The sequence below is a fragment of the Biomphalaria glabrata genome, chromosome 3, assembly GCF_947242115.1.
Source record: "Biomphalaria glabrata chromosome 3, xgBioGlab47.1, whole genome shotgun sequence".
In the NCBI taxonomy this organism is placed as follows: Eukaryota; Metazoa; Mollusca; class Gastropoda; family Planorbidae; genus Biomphalaria; species Biomphalaria glabrata.
The window spans coordinates 46,871,993-46,889,400 of NC_074713.1; the positions used below are offsets into that span (position 1 = coordinate 46,871,993).

Consider the following 17,408-nt stretch of genomic DNA (forward strand, 5'->3'; position numbering starts at 1 on the left):
AGCTATCTTCAGCAGAATATCAAGAGAGTGTCCAGTCCAGTGTTCATGCTGGTCAGTCAGCCTCTCTTTTGGACGATGTTTTTTTTTTTCGTACTATCTCCGATGTATTTTAAAGGATGACTATGGACAGTAGTGTCTTAAAGTAGGACGTAACCAACTCAGTGACAGAAGTGTCTTAAAGTAGGACTTAGCCAACTCAGTGACAGTAGTGCCTTAAAGTAGGACGTAACCAACTCAGTGACAGTAGTGTCTTAAAGTAGGACGTAACCAACTCAGTGAAGTAGCGTCTTACAGTAGGACGGAACCATGTCAGTTGTCGTCTCTTAACAGTTAAACTACTTGTTTTTTTTGCCAGCCAGTCTGTTGATTTATTTGTCTGCTTTTCCTGGTATCTGGTACCGTTTTTTGTGTGGGCGCCTTCAAAGAAATAAAGATTTGTGTGGGCGTCTTCAAAGAAATAAAGATTTGTGTGGGCGTCTTCTAAGAAAGACAACTATTTATGTGGGCGTCTTCAAAGAAACAAAGATTTGATTGGGCGTCTAAAAAACACAAAGATTTGTGTGGGCGTCTTCAAAGAAATAAAGATTTGTGAGAGCGTCTTCAAAGAAAGACAACTATTTATGTGGTCGTCTTCAAAGAAACAAAGATTTGAATGGACGTCTAAAAACACAAAGATTTGTGTGGGCATCTTAATAGAAACAAAGATTTGCGTGGGCGTCTTCAAAGAAACAAAGATTTGATTGGGCGTCTAAAAACACAAAGATTTGTGTGGGCATCTTAATAGAAACAAAGATTTGCGTGGGCGTCTGAAAAAACAACAACAACAAAGATTTGTGTAGGCGTCAGAGGTTATGGTCAAGTGACGTCATATTTTGCCTGGAAGGACGTGAAGCATTCATTCCCAGCAATCATTTGAACAATGTCGTCTGCAATGTTTAGACTTCTCTCCCCTGGACCGTTGCATATAACCTTTTTTTTTTACCTTTTCCTATCCCTTAGTCTGTTGGACCGTTGAGGCACCATGAAAGATTTGTCAACCGTTTTTCTCCATTCCTCTCTGACTTTTGGTTTGGGTAGAGCATCTTTCAATGGCAGTTCTTTTATGTTGTCTTCCCATCGCTTTCTCTGTCTGCCTCTACTTTTTTTTCCTGGTACCTGGTTCCCTGAAGGAAGGTCTTAAGACCTTGTAATATGGCCATAGATTTTTAGCTTAGGTTTTTTTTTTACGATAGTTAGCAGGTCATCATGGGGTCCAGTCGCTACAGTAACCCTGTCTCTAATCTCTTGGTTTGTGATGCGGTCTTTATAATGGCATATATAGCTATATATATATATTTTTATGGATCTATTTATATATATTTATGGATCTATTTATATGTATGTTTGTAATTGTGTGTTTGATGAAGCAAGAAAACTGTCTTAGATCACGTTTGGGATTTCTAGGGATAAAATATTTCTTATTTCTGGTAAAATATCGGAATACTGGATGTGGTGGTTACTTCATCTTTACAACAGCAGAAAAATGATTAAATCGGAAACAAAATGTTTCTCTTCCTGTACGTGAATTTCTCGGAATCTGCAAAAGTCAAAGTGACCTTTTGTATCGTTGTATCTTTATTCTTTTGTTATGATGACAGGGTTTATGTCAAATTTCTTTGAATAGAGTATCAATCTAGTCCTTCCCGTCATTACAGACCACGTCTAGTCAGATACTTTGACATGGGTTAATTTTTTTCCTGGATAATTTGTAGCATCCCCTTCCATTTTTCAAGTGCTTTGAGTTGAAGCCCGCCCCAATACTACACCTTTCACAACTCTCTCCACAATAGTCATCACCATTAAACCTTGATCGCAGATTTTATATATATATATATAGAGAGAGAGATAGCAGTGAAGGTGTGAGCAAGCTACTTAAGGTCTCCACTCATCCAGGTTAGAAGACATACACATCAGTGAATCAAGAGACAAGTTAGGAAGTCCACTCAGTCACATCGACCGCAGCCAAATTTTTTTTTTTTACAACGCAAACTGCGCGTTCTTTTCAATTAGTCTATCCCAGCATCAGCAGCGAGACAGAATTAGGGACTTCTTCTCGGGGAGTTCTTCCTGTTTATAACTTTATAGCTGCACAAAGAACTTTGTTTTCTGATACATTTTTTTATAAACAATCTTATCTAGCATTTCGTCTCAAAGACCTGATTTAATAAAAACATTTCCTCAACGTAAAGACTGAAGAGGTCACTCTATATAAAAAATTACAGCTTTTATATAGCGCCACTTTCATGCTTATAGCATGCTCATAGCGCTATTGTCCAATCCCATTTGTGGACTGGTGGTGGTATCTGGGAGAAGATTTTCCATGCTGCCTTTAGGCGCTCAGTAAAAACAACTCTTCCTGAGTCGGGTGTCGAACCTCGAGCCCCCTTCATACGTAGCCAAGCCAAGCCAAGCTCAAGCGTACTTAGACTCTCGACCACGCTTCCCAAACAACTTTTGGTTGTAGGTACATTCGGACTAAATAAATATGAAGGAACTCAACACAAGGAGTGATTCAGTGAGTTATTTACTGGCAGTAACAATCAAATAAATATGAAGGAACTCAACACAAGGAGTGATTCAGTGAGTTATTTACTGGCAGTAACAATCAAATAAATATGAAGGAACTCAACACAAGGAGTGATTCAGTGAGTTATTTACTGGCAGTAACAATCAAATAAATATGAAGGAACTCAACACAAGGAGTGATTCAGTGAGTTATTTACTGGCAGTAACAATCAAATAAATATGAAGGAACTCAACACAAGGAGTGATTCAGTGAGTTATTTACTGGCAGTAACAATCAAATAAATATGAAGGAACTCGACACAAGGAGTGATTCAGTGAGTTATTTACTGGCAGTAACAATCAAATAAATATGAAGGAACTCGACACAAGGAGTGATTCAGTGAGTTATTTACTGGCAGTAACAATCAAATAAATATGAAGGAACTCAACACAAGGAGTGATTCAGTGAGTTATTTACTGGCAGTAACAATCAAATAAATATGAAGGAACTCAACACAAGGAGTGATTCAGTGAGTTATTTACTGGCAGTAACAATCAAATAAATATCAAGGAACTCAACACAAGGAGTGATTCAGTGAGTTATTTACTGGTAGTAACAATCAAATAAATAACATTAGTGGAATGTACGTACAAAAGATCTGAGACATTATCATACATGATACTTCATACATCAAGATAATCCATAAAGATACTACATCAAACATGTGATCAAAGTCGGAAATACCGGTACATCAATCAATCATTCTTTCCAACATCGCCTAGAGTACGCCAGACACAGACACGGTCAGATCATAGCAAGCAATCTGTAATAAAAAATATAAACCATTCTATTCTTCACCAGCAATAACACAATCAACAATCTGTCTGCATCATCAACCATTCAAACTTTTCACCCGACAGCTTCTACCATGTCTGTCCATCATTTTGTCAGACTGACTGCACTACATTCACTTGGAATAAAACATCAAATAGATACAAAATATAAAAAAAGGAATATAAAATTATTCAAATAGTTTGTGTTTCAATATAAAAATATATAAATAGCCACCAAGTTTCAAATATCACACACAGAGTAGAGCCCAGGGCTAGATCTGCACAAGTCTTTAAGAAATTCTTTCAAGACAGGTGTCCAAAAAAAATATTTTTTAAAAACACGCTCTTTAAAATCAGAAAAAACAAATTCAATATTTATGCAAGCATAAGACAAAATAAATATTTTTGGCCATATCTTCAAATATACAAACTTTATAATCAACATTAGATTTGACATAAAACAATTGTTATATATCATTCAAGTAACAAAAGATATCAAATGGGTAGAAATAAAATTGACAACATGTGATGGAACACCATATTTAAAACGCACAATTCTACGTAGAAAAATATAAAATAAAAATCGAAAAAAAAAAAAAAAAAAAAAAAAAAAAAAAAAAAGAAAAGTAAGTATGAATAGAAGAAATGAGCAGAAGTGAAAGTGTGACAATGTCTAATGAGGGCGTGATTTCTGGTGACACTTTATGTGGATGCTTTAAAATGTCATGCAACTAATGATACCCGGCTCTCAAGCAGCACAACAATGGAAATATGATACCATTATAACAGTTACAGTAATCATATAGAATCCAAGCGAAACACTGTCAAATGCTAACAATTACATCTTTGGAATAAAAATGTCAAGGAAGTTGAGGAAGCATCGTGTCAAGTCAAATATTTAAACAATAAAAAATGGCGCGGTAACATGATAGAGCAAGTCGAGAACGAGGCACGCACTGGCCTATAATACTTTGTATGGAATGGCAGGAGGATGTTTAGTTTTATTTATATCTAGATGAAGAACTTGGTGTTCGAGTATCTGTCAACGCTGCCTAAGCGGCTAACGTAGTTATGTCCGTTCTGGGGGACGCCCAGGGTCCCTAGATAGGAACAGAACAAGCTTCTTTCCCAGTAAGCGAGGACGCGGGATGGGTCGGAGGTAAGAGGATCGAACGTTGGGCAGGAATGCGTGTGCGCGAGGATCTGATGGCTGTCCACCGTTTGCTCGTGGTCACTTTGAGGGCAGTGGAGGGTGGACGTCAAGAGCTCGGTGCAGGTTTCAGGAGCTTTGGGATTTTCGTTGATGTAAGAGAAAGAGTGAACGAGGTGAGGATCGTAATAAGGGTGGCTGGGGGGTTGGGCGCTGGGCGTCTGGGGAGGAGGGGATACGGGGAGGTAGGTGGGATGAACGGCGTGGCAGGAAGGGGAGGATACAGGGGTGTGGTGGTGCTGGGGGTAGCATGATGTGGTGAATACGCCTATGGTAGACAGGGGAAGCGTGGCCGCTTGCAATGTTACCAGCGGTGTGTGTGAACAGTGTGCATTTGAAGGAAGCGTGCTCGTGAGAGATGAGTTTATATTGGATGAGGATGACTTTAATGAAGGCGAGGATGATTCATCTATAACAGCTAAACTAGATTGTAAAATATTCTTAACGTTCTCTTGTGGTATATCTACAACAGAAGAACTTATATCACATATACTTTTATCACCATTGTTTTTCTTCGCGAGGCCACTCTCTTCCCCAACAGAGCAAGGCTGGCTGGCAATGTCTACAAGAGAGTGGTGCGTCAGTCCGAAATCTAAAGAGTATCTTCTCGAGAACTTGAGCGTTCTCTTCTTGGGCGCCGACGCCGCCTCCGTGTAAGAGTCAAGGTCACAGCAGCTGGCGGTGTGCCTGACAAGCTGCTTCTGCACTGGGCTGACCAGAGCTTCGTCGTCGGGGACGTTGGTGTTGCTCTTGGCGCACGCGGCGTCGTAAAGCCGACCGTCGCTGCAGGAGTCGTTCAGGGAATGGATGCTGTTTTTCAGCTGCTCGCTCAGAATGTCCAGCGTGGACTCCAACAGGTTGGTGAGCATCCTGCTGTCCGTCCTGCTCAGCCTTGGAGTGTTACTGACGGGTGGGACGAGGCTGGCTCGCCTGTCCATGGACATGCACACCCTGTCCCTACACAGCTCTTTGAACATCCGCTTGAATGCGGCACGAAACTCGTTGTTCTTGAAAGCGTAGATCCACGGGTTTATCCCGCTGTTGAAGACGGCTAACAAGATGAGATACGTCTGTATCCAGATGTCGAACCTGACATGGCAGACAGTCTGTATGAAGATGTAGATCAGATAAGGGAACCACAAGGCCAGGAAAAACCCAATCACAAGGGCGAGAGTCTTGGCGTACTTCGTGTCCTTGATCATGAATTTCACTTGCAGGTTTCTGTGGATGGCGAACTCCACGGCTGCGATTGCCTTTGCATGATGGCGGGCCACTAGGAAAATACGGGAGTAGCACACTAGGATAGCAATGCAGGAGGGGACGAATATGGCGCCCAAGAAGAGGACAGAGGCCTTGCCACTGAGGAGGTTGGAGGAACAGGGCGCGGTTTCACTAGGGTCGATGAACCAGCCGATCATAAGCGGAAGCCAGACGATGACAGCCGAGTAGATCCACGTGACTGCCACCATGACAGCGACCTTCCGTGCAGTCATAATGTTCACGTATTCAAGAGGGGAGACAAGGGCGGTGTGTCTATCATAAGCAATGGTGGCTAGAGTCAAAACAGACACCCCGCACGCCATCATCAGCACTCTGTTGGGGAGCAGGCACAGCACCACGTCTTTGGGCCCGTCGGCGCCTCCAAAATGGAAGACCTCTATGACCACAACGAAAGGCACAGCTAGAGCCACCAGAATGTCCACTGCGGCCAGCGAGGTGATGAAATAGTTGGTCGGGGTGTGCAGGCGGCGGTAGCGGATAACGCTCAGAATGACCAGCAGATTGCTGCACAGGATAAAAGGCACAATTAGGATGACCAGAGTGACTGCCCCAATCTCTGGAGCTGACCATTCGGGATGCGGAGGAACGAAGGAGGCAGCAGTGCTAAGGATATCTTCGGTGACCGTGCTCATGGTAGAATTAGTGTCCATTGGTAAACTACTTTCTGTAGTGGACATCTCTTGTTCGACGTGCCCCCCGAATAATGTTTTAACCAAATCTTCTTCCTGGACACGAGACAAAACAGCTTTCAGTGGTTTCTCGCTGCCAGACCATTCCATCGACTTCGAGGGCGGTGAATGCCCGGTGTCCGGCATCCCTGCGGTCAAGATGCTGTCCACGTGTGGGGGATGCATGTGGTCAGCGGCGATTTTCATAATAGTTTTCTCCACCTTTCGGACTGATGGCGCCTTGTGGATGCTGATGCCGTGGGGGATTCCATTATCCTCCAACTCCACCGACATTGCCGTGGGTTTATGGCGTTGAACGCTTTGGACTAACAGATAACTGACGCCATTTCAGGATACACTTTTCTGCTGTACAAGACCTGAAGAAAATAAAACAAATCATAGTTAGAGGCATGAAAGTTATAGATATAGGGCGAAAACACACAATACATTAACATTCATCCAAATCCAACAACAACATAAACTCAATGTTATACATTCAATGGATAGTGGCTTTAAACATCTAGTCCCTTCGAGAAATAGAGTGAGAGCTTTATATTTAAAAGGTGATGAATTTTTCCATCACTTTAATTCAGCTTTCTAAACTAAGTATAGTTTCGTTTCCATAAGAAAAGTTCTCACCAAGACAAAACTAAGACTTAATGTTGATAAGCTCTTCCTATGCGAGCGCTCGGGCGTTGAACTAGAAATGAATACACACTTCAAATATACAACCGCTTATAAACGAGAGTGCAAGCGGAACTTTACTAATGTGGTGGTTTAACATGGCCGCCAGAAAAACCTTGCATTTATCAAGCGTCCAAGGACACATTGTAATGATGTGTTTTTTTTCCGTACGGAAATATCTTCACTGCCAACTCCAAGCGATATCAACGAGAAGTTTTTTTGTGTATCGCCAAATTAATGACTTTTTTCGGGGGCAACTGTAAGTTAAAAGTTTTAATTTTCTTTTTAGACCAAAGCTTAACGGAAAGTGACAGGTTACAATTATAGCCTTGGGGAAACACCCGGAACTTGTAAACAGCGGGTCAAGGATTTAACAAAACAAAGTCGTTTGCATTGCTGCATTTATAAGAGAGGAAATCCCAATTGGTTATATTGTTCTTTTAATAATCTCCGCGGCTTTTCGCATACTGCTCTGATATAATAAACTGGATAAGTTGCAATATTTCATGTTTGTCGTGTCAAGCAGGCAAGAGGAACCACAGGACATACACAACTAGCTGTTCCCGTCAGGAAGAACACGATGTCTGACAATGCGGGACAAAAGACAGGGAAAAGCATCATATATGACAATACAGGACTTCCGTACTTCGACGCATCACTCATTTACAAGGCCATTGTACATATCGGGTTTCACTTCCTATCGGCTGGGATAGAACTACAGCTACTTGGATTTTTTTTTTATTCGTTGTAGTGTGTGTGTGTGTGTGTGTGTGTGTGCGCGCGCGTGTGAGTTAAATAAAAAAGAATGTACTAATTATTTTGATGGCAGCCAATAAACACAATAAAACAATGTAACGTCTGTATTATATAAGATAAGATAAGAAGATAAGAAATCGATATTCAACTCTGATCTTAATAAAATTATTTTTATTTCAGACAAATAACAAATTCTTCCCCGTTCTTGATTATGTACGATAAGTTTAGAACCGAAAGTCACGGTGGGTTGTAGCGTCAAGTCAAACTGGCAGGTTAAAACACAAACGGCCCTACAGTAAAGTCATAAACAGATCAGCAATGTGACCCCCACGTAAAGTCATTATAGGATACAACGACAATGTTTGAGGGGAAAAAAAAAACTTTTTTTAAAAAGATGTTAAGCAAATCACAACCTTGAGACGCGGTGGCTGAGTGGTAAAGCGCTTGGGTTCCGTAACGGAGTCCCGGGTTCGAATCCTGATGAGGACTAGGATTTTTAATTCCGAGATCTAGAGCACCTTTCAGTCCACCCAGCTCTAACGAGTAACTGACATAAGTTGGAAAAATTAAAGGCGGTTGTCGTTATGCTGGCCACATGACTCCCTCGTAAAACCGTGGGCCACAGAAACAGATGACCTTTACATCATCTGCCCTATAGGACGTAATCATCTTCTTTTTTAAGTAACGTCTGTATTATATAAGATATAGTTAGAAAGACCTGAAAGGAACTTTAAATCACAAGCTTAGTGAAAACAACTTTAAGGTAATCACAACACTGATATTTACCGCTTTTAAATACAAACACAATCAATACAATAACTCTAAAGAATTATTTTTTTTTCAATGATGATTGCCTGTGTCCTCGGAGAGTTTTAAACATCAAATGAAGGGCAGGGCATCTGTTACATACGCCCCCCCCCCTCCTGGCCGTGTTGGGCATCCATTAAACAGGACAGTAGCTCACGACACTGCAGATACAAGTGTAACAGGATTCGAGCTGTCAGCGCTTGCACTACTAAATGACATACGAGGACTGGGTCAGCAGTCCCTCTATCACCGCTCTCCAATGGCAGAGTGTCGACTGGTCAAACCTCTTCCTCCCCCACCTCTACTACGTCACGTGTAAATACATCGTTATTTTTGTGTATTTAGAAGACTTGCTAAGCTATAGACGACACAAAACTCTGTGGTGAACAATGACCATTAGCTTATAACTTTGAACATCCACAATGAACAGCCAGTGGAGCTGAGGATCAGGATGACCTCTATCACGATCGTCATAAATCCAGGTGCCTAAAGATATAAACTCGGGACTCTCAGTCCGACAAACTATCGCCTAAATTGCTCAAACACCACGTCTAGCCAAATAGGATTTATAGCAAATGAATTTCATAAAAGATGTGCAAGAACAATAACTCCAAATTTACATTATTTCTGTCAGTTTTCTCCCTTGTTACATGACATGAACTAACAGTTACGTCACCGATCCTGAGGCGGAAGTAATCAGAGGAAAGTGATCTTATCAAGCAAACACAACGCTCGGGGGGGGGGGGGGGGGTCCGCCCCTGTCATTGGATACCCTAGCAACGTCTAGTAGGTGGAGTGGACGAGTCATGTTCTAAACTCGTAGGCTGGCCGTCAGGTTATGACATTATCTCGCAACATAACTGGACCATCTCCACGTGATGCAGGCACGTGCGCCCTGGCTCAGGGTTAAGTGATCCAGTTTATCATAGAACTATCGCGCGCGTCACTGTTGTCGGATACATAAAATTGGATGGATGGAAAGAATTAGCGAATGGAAGATTTGAGTAAATGCTGAGGGTTTTTTTTTTGTTTTTGCCTGCAAAGTGCATTAATTTGTTTTTCTTATTTCAGTAGCACAGAGTATCGGGACTGTCACACATCTAGTTTGGTTTTGTTTACCTGTGTGTGTGTGAGAGAGAGAGAGAGAGAGAAAGAGAGAGAGAGAGAATGTACCGTATATATGGCGCCAAATGCCCCTCCATCTTATACTAAAGAACGTATAAAAATGTGTGAGTGTTTGCGCCAGAGTTGTGTGAGTGTGTGTAGCGTGTGTTGACTTTATTAAAATATTCAAAGTAGAAAAAAAAAACGGTATCTTCACATCTAGAAAAATTGTTTCTTGAGGTTCAACAAAAACACGGGACAGGTAACACAAGGAATGTGTCAATATAAAACATACTTCATAAGTCTGAGTGTACGAGTTTGAGAGAGAGAAAGAGAGAGAGAGAGAGAGAGAGAGAGAGAGAGAGAGACTTGAATTCGTATGCTTTGAGTTGACCCGAAGTGATTGCATCATTCTGATTAGGACACCCCTTGAACGACGTCACCCAGTGGTGACACAAACGCTATGGTACATCCGGTGTAGTCACCAAAAGTAGACTCATTATTTTATCCCAGCCCAGAAGACAAGTACACTGTGTCATCATCACAATGGCTTTCTTGACATTAAAAAAAAACATCTTAAGATACAAATCAAGGCACGATGCTGTATCCAGCAAATGTGTATGTCCCTTATTTTGAGACAAATAAATTGAAGACATTCGTTTCAAGCTAAAAAAAATAAACCTCACACCTCTCCCCCTTTCTCAATAAAATCACATGCTTGACTAGGAGGCTAACATTGGCTACCGTAATGTGCCACAAGTGTCTACAAATAGACTGCCAAACAATCTCAGAAACCAAATTCTTCAACTAGCCAGAATAAAAAGACCACAAGAAATAAATTTTGTCCCTAAATCCTTACAAATGTGAGAAAATAAAACTTTTCAAATCTTAAGAGCCCGGTATCTGACTAAAGGATGTCACTGGTTGGTATTCATGTCATGTACAGCCTCGCTCTCGTTAGCGGAAGTGATCTAGATCTAAATAGTACAGCTTAAAACAAGCGAATGGACATGGAATTGGTACAAAATTTAGTGGTGATGTATCCTTGTGTGGTGCTCTTATCTAATTAAGTATAGATTCGGAGACTTGTATAAATTAGCGTTTCTTTTCGGGTAGTACACAGACTCATATAATAATAATAATAATAATAATAATAATAATAACGGTAGATTTCAATCGCCCGGATCTGCTGTTCATCGATAAAAAAGAAAAAACCGCTACCATTATCGATATCGCCGTACCACTGTCTCATAATTTAAGAAAAACAAAGAAAATATGGGAACCTAGGCTTGGAGATTAAGCGTCTATGGAAATTGTCCAAAATAACAATATACCCCATTGTTATATCAACCGAGGGGATAATAACAACTGACCTCACAGACACCTTCAAGGCCCTTAACATTCCTGGGAACATCTTCGTTGCCTGTCAGAGGGCGGTACTGCTGCAGACCTGCCACATCACCAGAAAATTCCTCAGTGGAAACTGTTAAAGGGACTACGATGAATTTTGTTTCTCTTTAGCGAAACTCGACCCTGGCAGCGCCAGAGAATGACTACTCGTTCATTTCTAACATAATAATAATAATAATAATAATAATAATAATAGCCACAATGGATTTTGTTTCTCTCTAACGAAGCTCAACCATGGCAGTGCCAGAGATTGAATATCAGTTCAATATTGTATAGTAACATTAATACTAATGGTATCATTATCCCACTAATGTTGTACGTTTACTGGTAATTTTTCCTAACATTATTAGCCATTATCTCCCCTACCTCCAGGCGGTAGCCTCCCTTAGCCTTAAGACGGTCACCTTATATATTATCTTAAAATGCAATTGTCTTGCAATCTTAATTACTTTGTAAAAAAAAAAAAGTCTTTACTGACATGATGAGTAAGAGGTCGATGAATGCCTCCAAGTAAGTAGACACACAATTTACATATTTCTACATATTCGTACAGCTCAATTTTCCCTGAGGAGGATTTTGATTAGCAGCAATTTCCCCCCCCCCTCCCCGTTTTTAACTTTGAAACTCTTTAAAACTACAATGTAAAAAACTAAACAATGTGGAATGTATGAAGTCAACAGGAAAATGGTGAGGGAGTGTGTGTGTGTCAAGGGGATGGGGGAAAGAGACCCGGATGAATGACGAAATAAAATAGTCAACACAAATAACAGCCGTGTCACACACACACACACTAGGCACGTGAAAGGTTACAATTTATCATACCATTCCTAGGAGATCTATTACCAAGACGGTGACACAGCTGGACAACCGGTCACCACTGGTTACAGCTACCACCCTTTAATCGTTTTTTTTTCTCTTGCTTTTTGTTCAATGACTTCAAACGACCACTACAATACATGTTCTAAGCTTCAGAGAGGAAAAAAAGAAACTGGTTGAAACTGGTCTACTGGAGTTAAAACACCCGACACAGCACCAAACCTTTTTGTCTGGTTTGACTGTCAAGCTAATTTCAGCGTCAGAAGTGTCCCCACAAGAGACCGGGAGGCCATGAAAAGGTCACTTGATGAGTCCTCCACCATGTGAATGTGTGTCTCGCGGCCACACAACAGAACGGTATTACAATAGTTACTGCCCTTTGACTTCCAAATAAAACAACGGGGAAAAAAAGCGCTTCTTGGAATACTAGGACTCTAATCTGTAGATTCTAGATTCTAGATGTAAGCTAACGCAAGCATTGAAACAATAAAGAAAAACAAAGATCTAGATCTAGTCGTACATAGAAATCTAGATGACAACTTTTCGTTTTGTAAAACATGTCAAAAGTAGAGAGAAAGCTTCATATGATGATTTAGACGGTGTAATAAAAAAGTTTAAAAGAAAAAGCTTTCACAAAAAAACAACAAAAAAACACAAACACTGACTAGATCTAGATCTAGCTGTGGACTACATGGATCAGATAGGGCCTAGATCTATCTAGATCTAGAATCTATATCTAGTCTGCAATAATTTTTTAGGAGCTTTCTGATCTAGATCTTGATTCTAAATCTAGATATCATTCTTTTTTTTTATTTATTTACTTTACAAAAACAAAACAAAAAAAAAAGATTTTTCTTTACTCGAGATCTAGATAAATCTAGATCTTTTTTTTTCTGTACTTGACAATATGTAAATATAAACATAAATCTAGTATTAAAAAATGATGGTTAAAAAAGTAAATCTAATTTAAAACATGTATTTAAAGCTTTACTTTGACAATTAGATCTATATTAACTCTTTGACTGCTGTGTTTTGTTTTCAAAAAAATGCTACTTTTTTTTAAAAAATAAGAAAATGTTCCAAACATGGCTAAAACAAAAATTTATTGTTTAAGTACCAATGATGCTATAGTAACAAATTTGGTATCAAAGTAAAGGTAAATGAATGGAGAATGTGAAAATGTAAACATCTTTCTATTTAAATATAAGATACAAATTATAATCTAAATAATATGACACTCAGAAAAAAAAATGGATGCCAACTTTAGAACTTTTGAGACCTAAATTTAGATTTTGTTCTTTGTATTACTGTTGAAACAGCATATTTAGACTATTTACAGCATTTTCAAAAAGAAATGTGATAAAACAGTCAATAAAAGATGATGAATCATTGATTATATTATTATTTTTACCTTGTTTTTTAGTCAGAAAAAAAAGTGAAAATTATTGCGCTTTTCATTTCTACCAATAACAATAGATACCAGTACTAAATCTATCAACCAAATGCACTCAAATATTATGTACATTTGAATCAATGGGATATAGATCTAGATTTGTCTTCTTTTTATTTGCATAGAACATCTTTCATTCTAATACTAGACCAGTGCAAGACATAGGCTAGCGAGAGATCAAAGCCTAAATCTCTAACTAGATGAAGGACAATAAAAATCCTAATTCATTTTACCTAAGATTTAGACATCAAATAGATCATTATTACTGTTCCTTTGTGATATTTTCAAAAAGAAATGTGATAAAATAGTCAATAAAAGATGATGAATCATTGATTATATTATTATTTTTACCTGGTTTTTTAGTCAGAAAAAAAAGTGAAAATTATTGCGCTTTTCATTACTACCAATAACAATAGATACCAGCACTAAATCTATCAACCAAATGCACTCAAATATTATGTACATTTGAATCAATGGGATATAGATCTAGATTTGTCTTCTTTTTATTTGCATAGAACATCTTTCATTCTAATACTAGACCAGTGCAAGACATAGGCTAGCGAGAGATCAAAGCCTAAATCTCTAACTAGATGAAGGACAATAAAAATCCTAATTCATTTTACCTAAGATTTAGACATCGAATAGATCATTATTACTGTTCCTTTGTGATAAATTATGGATTTAGAATAGTTTTATATTTTACTTTTATTTAGTAGTAAACCTTTTGGAGTGCAACTTGAACCAGTATAGTGATGGTGATGATTTTTACCAAAAAACAATACTAAAAAAAATTGCTAGAAAATATACCAAGAAAAGGCCCAGCATGGTGGATGAATATTGGATTTAGATCTGCCATTTCTGTTGTTTTCATTTATCTAAGGGTTAGATCTATAGGAATCTACAAAGGTGTAAAGATAAAAGCATAGATCTAGTCAACCTTGATCTACATTCAAGACCTAGCCCTAGTCTAAGGCTAAGGCCTAAGCCTAAGCATATAAGGCAATACTAGATCTAGATCTAGATCTAAATGCTAATAATGTCCAAGTCTGCTTCATCCTATGCTAAATCTTGATCAAGATCTTCATTATTACAATTCATAGAAGTATAAATAAAACAATAATAAAGCTTCTTCAGTAGTAAACATTGTGGGTGTGTCTTGGACAAGCATAGCCATGATGTTGTAGATTTTTACAGATAAACAATACTAAAAAAAAAAAAGAAAATGGGGAAAAAATGCCCACAGTACAGTGGATGATTATTTGATGTAGATCTACCATTTCCTTTCTTTTTATTTACCAGAAGCTTAGATCTAAAGATATATCTAGATCTAGAGTCCAAGTCTAGAGATAAAAGCTTAGATCTAGTCAATCTCGATCTACAGACTACACCTACTGACCTAGCCTACTGACAATAATAGATTTAGATCTAAATACTAATAATATAGATATAATTATATAAATACGCTAAATTTAGACCTACCTGAATCTAATCTAGATCAAATTCTTCATTATTACTATTTATTTGTGATAATTTTTAGAATAATTATAAAGTTTCTTCAGTAGTCAACATTGTGGGTGTGTCTTGGACTAGCGTAGTCATGGCGACGTTTTTTTACATTGTAAAAAAAGTAATAAATAAATGTCTAAATAAAGCCAAAAGCTTCTAATTTCTATGTAAACAAAGGATGAAGAACTCTTTTATAAATTAAAAATAGTTCCACTGTTGTTAGTTAAAATTTTTAATTTAAAAATGCAACGAAACAAAGGTAGGGTAAGAACGTCTATGGGATAGACGTTCCGTGCGTTTAGGGCAGACAGACCGTCTATGGGATAGACGCTCCGCACTCATTGAGTTAATAATGTTTCAGTTATTCCATTCTAAATCTAGTAGACAAGAAATCGAGACTCTACTTACAGTGAACTACAATCTCTTTAATAGAACTGCTTCCAATCTTCTCAAATATCACAACAGAAATGGTCACTTCATGTGGCACAGTATCAAATATACATCCACTAAAGTTAAAAGTAAGTTCCTTAACTCTCGACTACCGACTCGTTAACTGAGCTGGCTATATCCAGCGTAACCCGCGACTCAAGCAGGTGGGATAATCCAAGCAACAAGTGGCTAGGCGGCAGGTCAGGACAGAAACAGAATGGTCCCAGTCGATCTCTGGCCTGCACTCCGCCGCTCTAGTGTCACTTTCTCAGGGATGGGGGAGGGTAGTGGGTGATACAGACGGATTGAAGGGAGCGCGGGTAATCCAGTGACGTCTTTTTATAACACGGTCAAGTAACGAATTACCGGAACAATGAAGCCAGTTTAAAAGATGCTGATTGAAGCAACTACATGTCTGTACAGTCCACTGTTTATTACAGGCATGTGTCAAAGTGTGGAGGTGGCAGAGTTTTATTGATTCGTTCTAGAAAAGGTCCCCAGGCTTGATAAATTGGGGCTAAGTTTTGGGGGAGTGTGACTGGCAGTAACTCTATTAAATACTAAATATGTCACGCATTTAGCAGTATCTGTTATGTTTAAATTAAAATATATGGGCCCTTGAGACAGTGGCCTAATAGGTTTGAATAATCATTAAATACTGTTTTAACCCATATGACCTCGTCCTAAGAGCTCCCTCAAATTAACGCCTGTAAGAAAACAAACGTTTTAACTCATAGGGGTTAAAAGGGTACACACCAGAATAAGAATGTATTCTGACCATTCATAAATAACGGCAGACGAGGCGGTTTCCGGTGAAGTCATGACATAACATGGCTGACATCTCAAATATCGCTTCTTAATAGTCAGATGTCAATTTTAGCTCAAATCTTGTTGGAAAATGATCAGAGTGAGATCAGTCGCTCTAGAGGGCCTCAACACTGACCTGCAAAGTCACAACTTGTGGGCACTTTAGACCAATCCCTTGTTGCCACGTCACAGGTCTGTACGATGTGGAAACGAGCTATTGGTCTACACTGCCCACAGGCTGTGACGCTGCAGGTCAGCGTTAAGGCCCTCTAGAACGACTGGTCTCGACCAGAGTGTGCTCTCACGTTGATTGTCACGTGGCGTGAATCAGACGCTACAAAGATCAACGACAATTTTTTTTTTTGGGAGGGAGGTAGTTATATTAAAATCAGTAGAGTCTAGATTTAGATCTACACACAGCCTAGTAAAAGTTATAGTTTTTAATACAGGCTAGATCTGAAGAGAACAGCAAGAAACAACACATTAAAAACTCATTCTGCATTGTCCAAAATGTGTGATGAATACAACATTGCCCACTATGTCTCAGTATAGAGACGCCAATGTACTAATTTCCGAAAGACATACCATCTCGTCTCTCGCTAAATCTTAAAATCATTAACAGTTCATGGTTCAGTCATTTAAACATTGTTTTTCAAATTAATTATTTAAGTAGACCCATGCACGGCACATTGCCTATTCCATATGCTAGGACTAATTCGTACAACTGCTCTTTCTTCCCTAGTGCCGTTAGAGTATGGAATGGGTTGCCTGAATCAGCCTGGACCACAAACGTTTTAGCAGAGATAAAGTCTCGGATTAACACGCATGACTGGATCGACACAAGGACACGCGTAGGACGTAATTATCTTCTCATTCGAAGTAACGTCTGTAATATTTAAGATAAGATAAAATGTATAGCGATCTCAGGTGCAAATCGACAGGCCACGACTGCGCAATAAAAAAGTAATTTCTTTATAAATTAAAAACTAAAACGAACGTATGGATCAAAACTTAGAAAAAAATAATTTTGAATGTGTATTTTAGAAAATAAATGAGTTAATTAATTAATGATTAAAAATATTAATAATAAGCAATTAATAGG

At 38.9% G+C, this 17,408-nt stretch overlaps 1 protein-coding gene across 1 annotated transcript; it reads right to left on the reverse strand.

Annotated features, from left to right (window-relative positions):
• Positions 1–3,979: 3,979 nt before the first annotated feature.
• On the reverse strand, positions 3,980–15,694 carry LOC106073205 (uncharacterized). Its single transcript, XM_013233704.2, has 2 exons — positions 15,479–15,694; positions 3,980–6,914 (listed from the first exon to the last, which is right to left on the reverse strand). The coding sequence occupies exon 2, from the start codon at positions 6,829–6,831 to the stop codon at positions 4,390–4,392; it is 2,442 nt and encodes an 813-aa protein (XP_013089158.2). The 5' UTR covers positions 6,832–6,914; positions 15,479–15,694; the 3' UTR covers positions 3,980–4,389.
• Between the last annotated feature and the right edge of the window lie 1,714 nt (positions 15,695–17,408).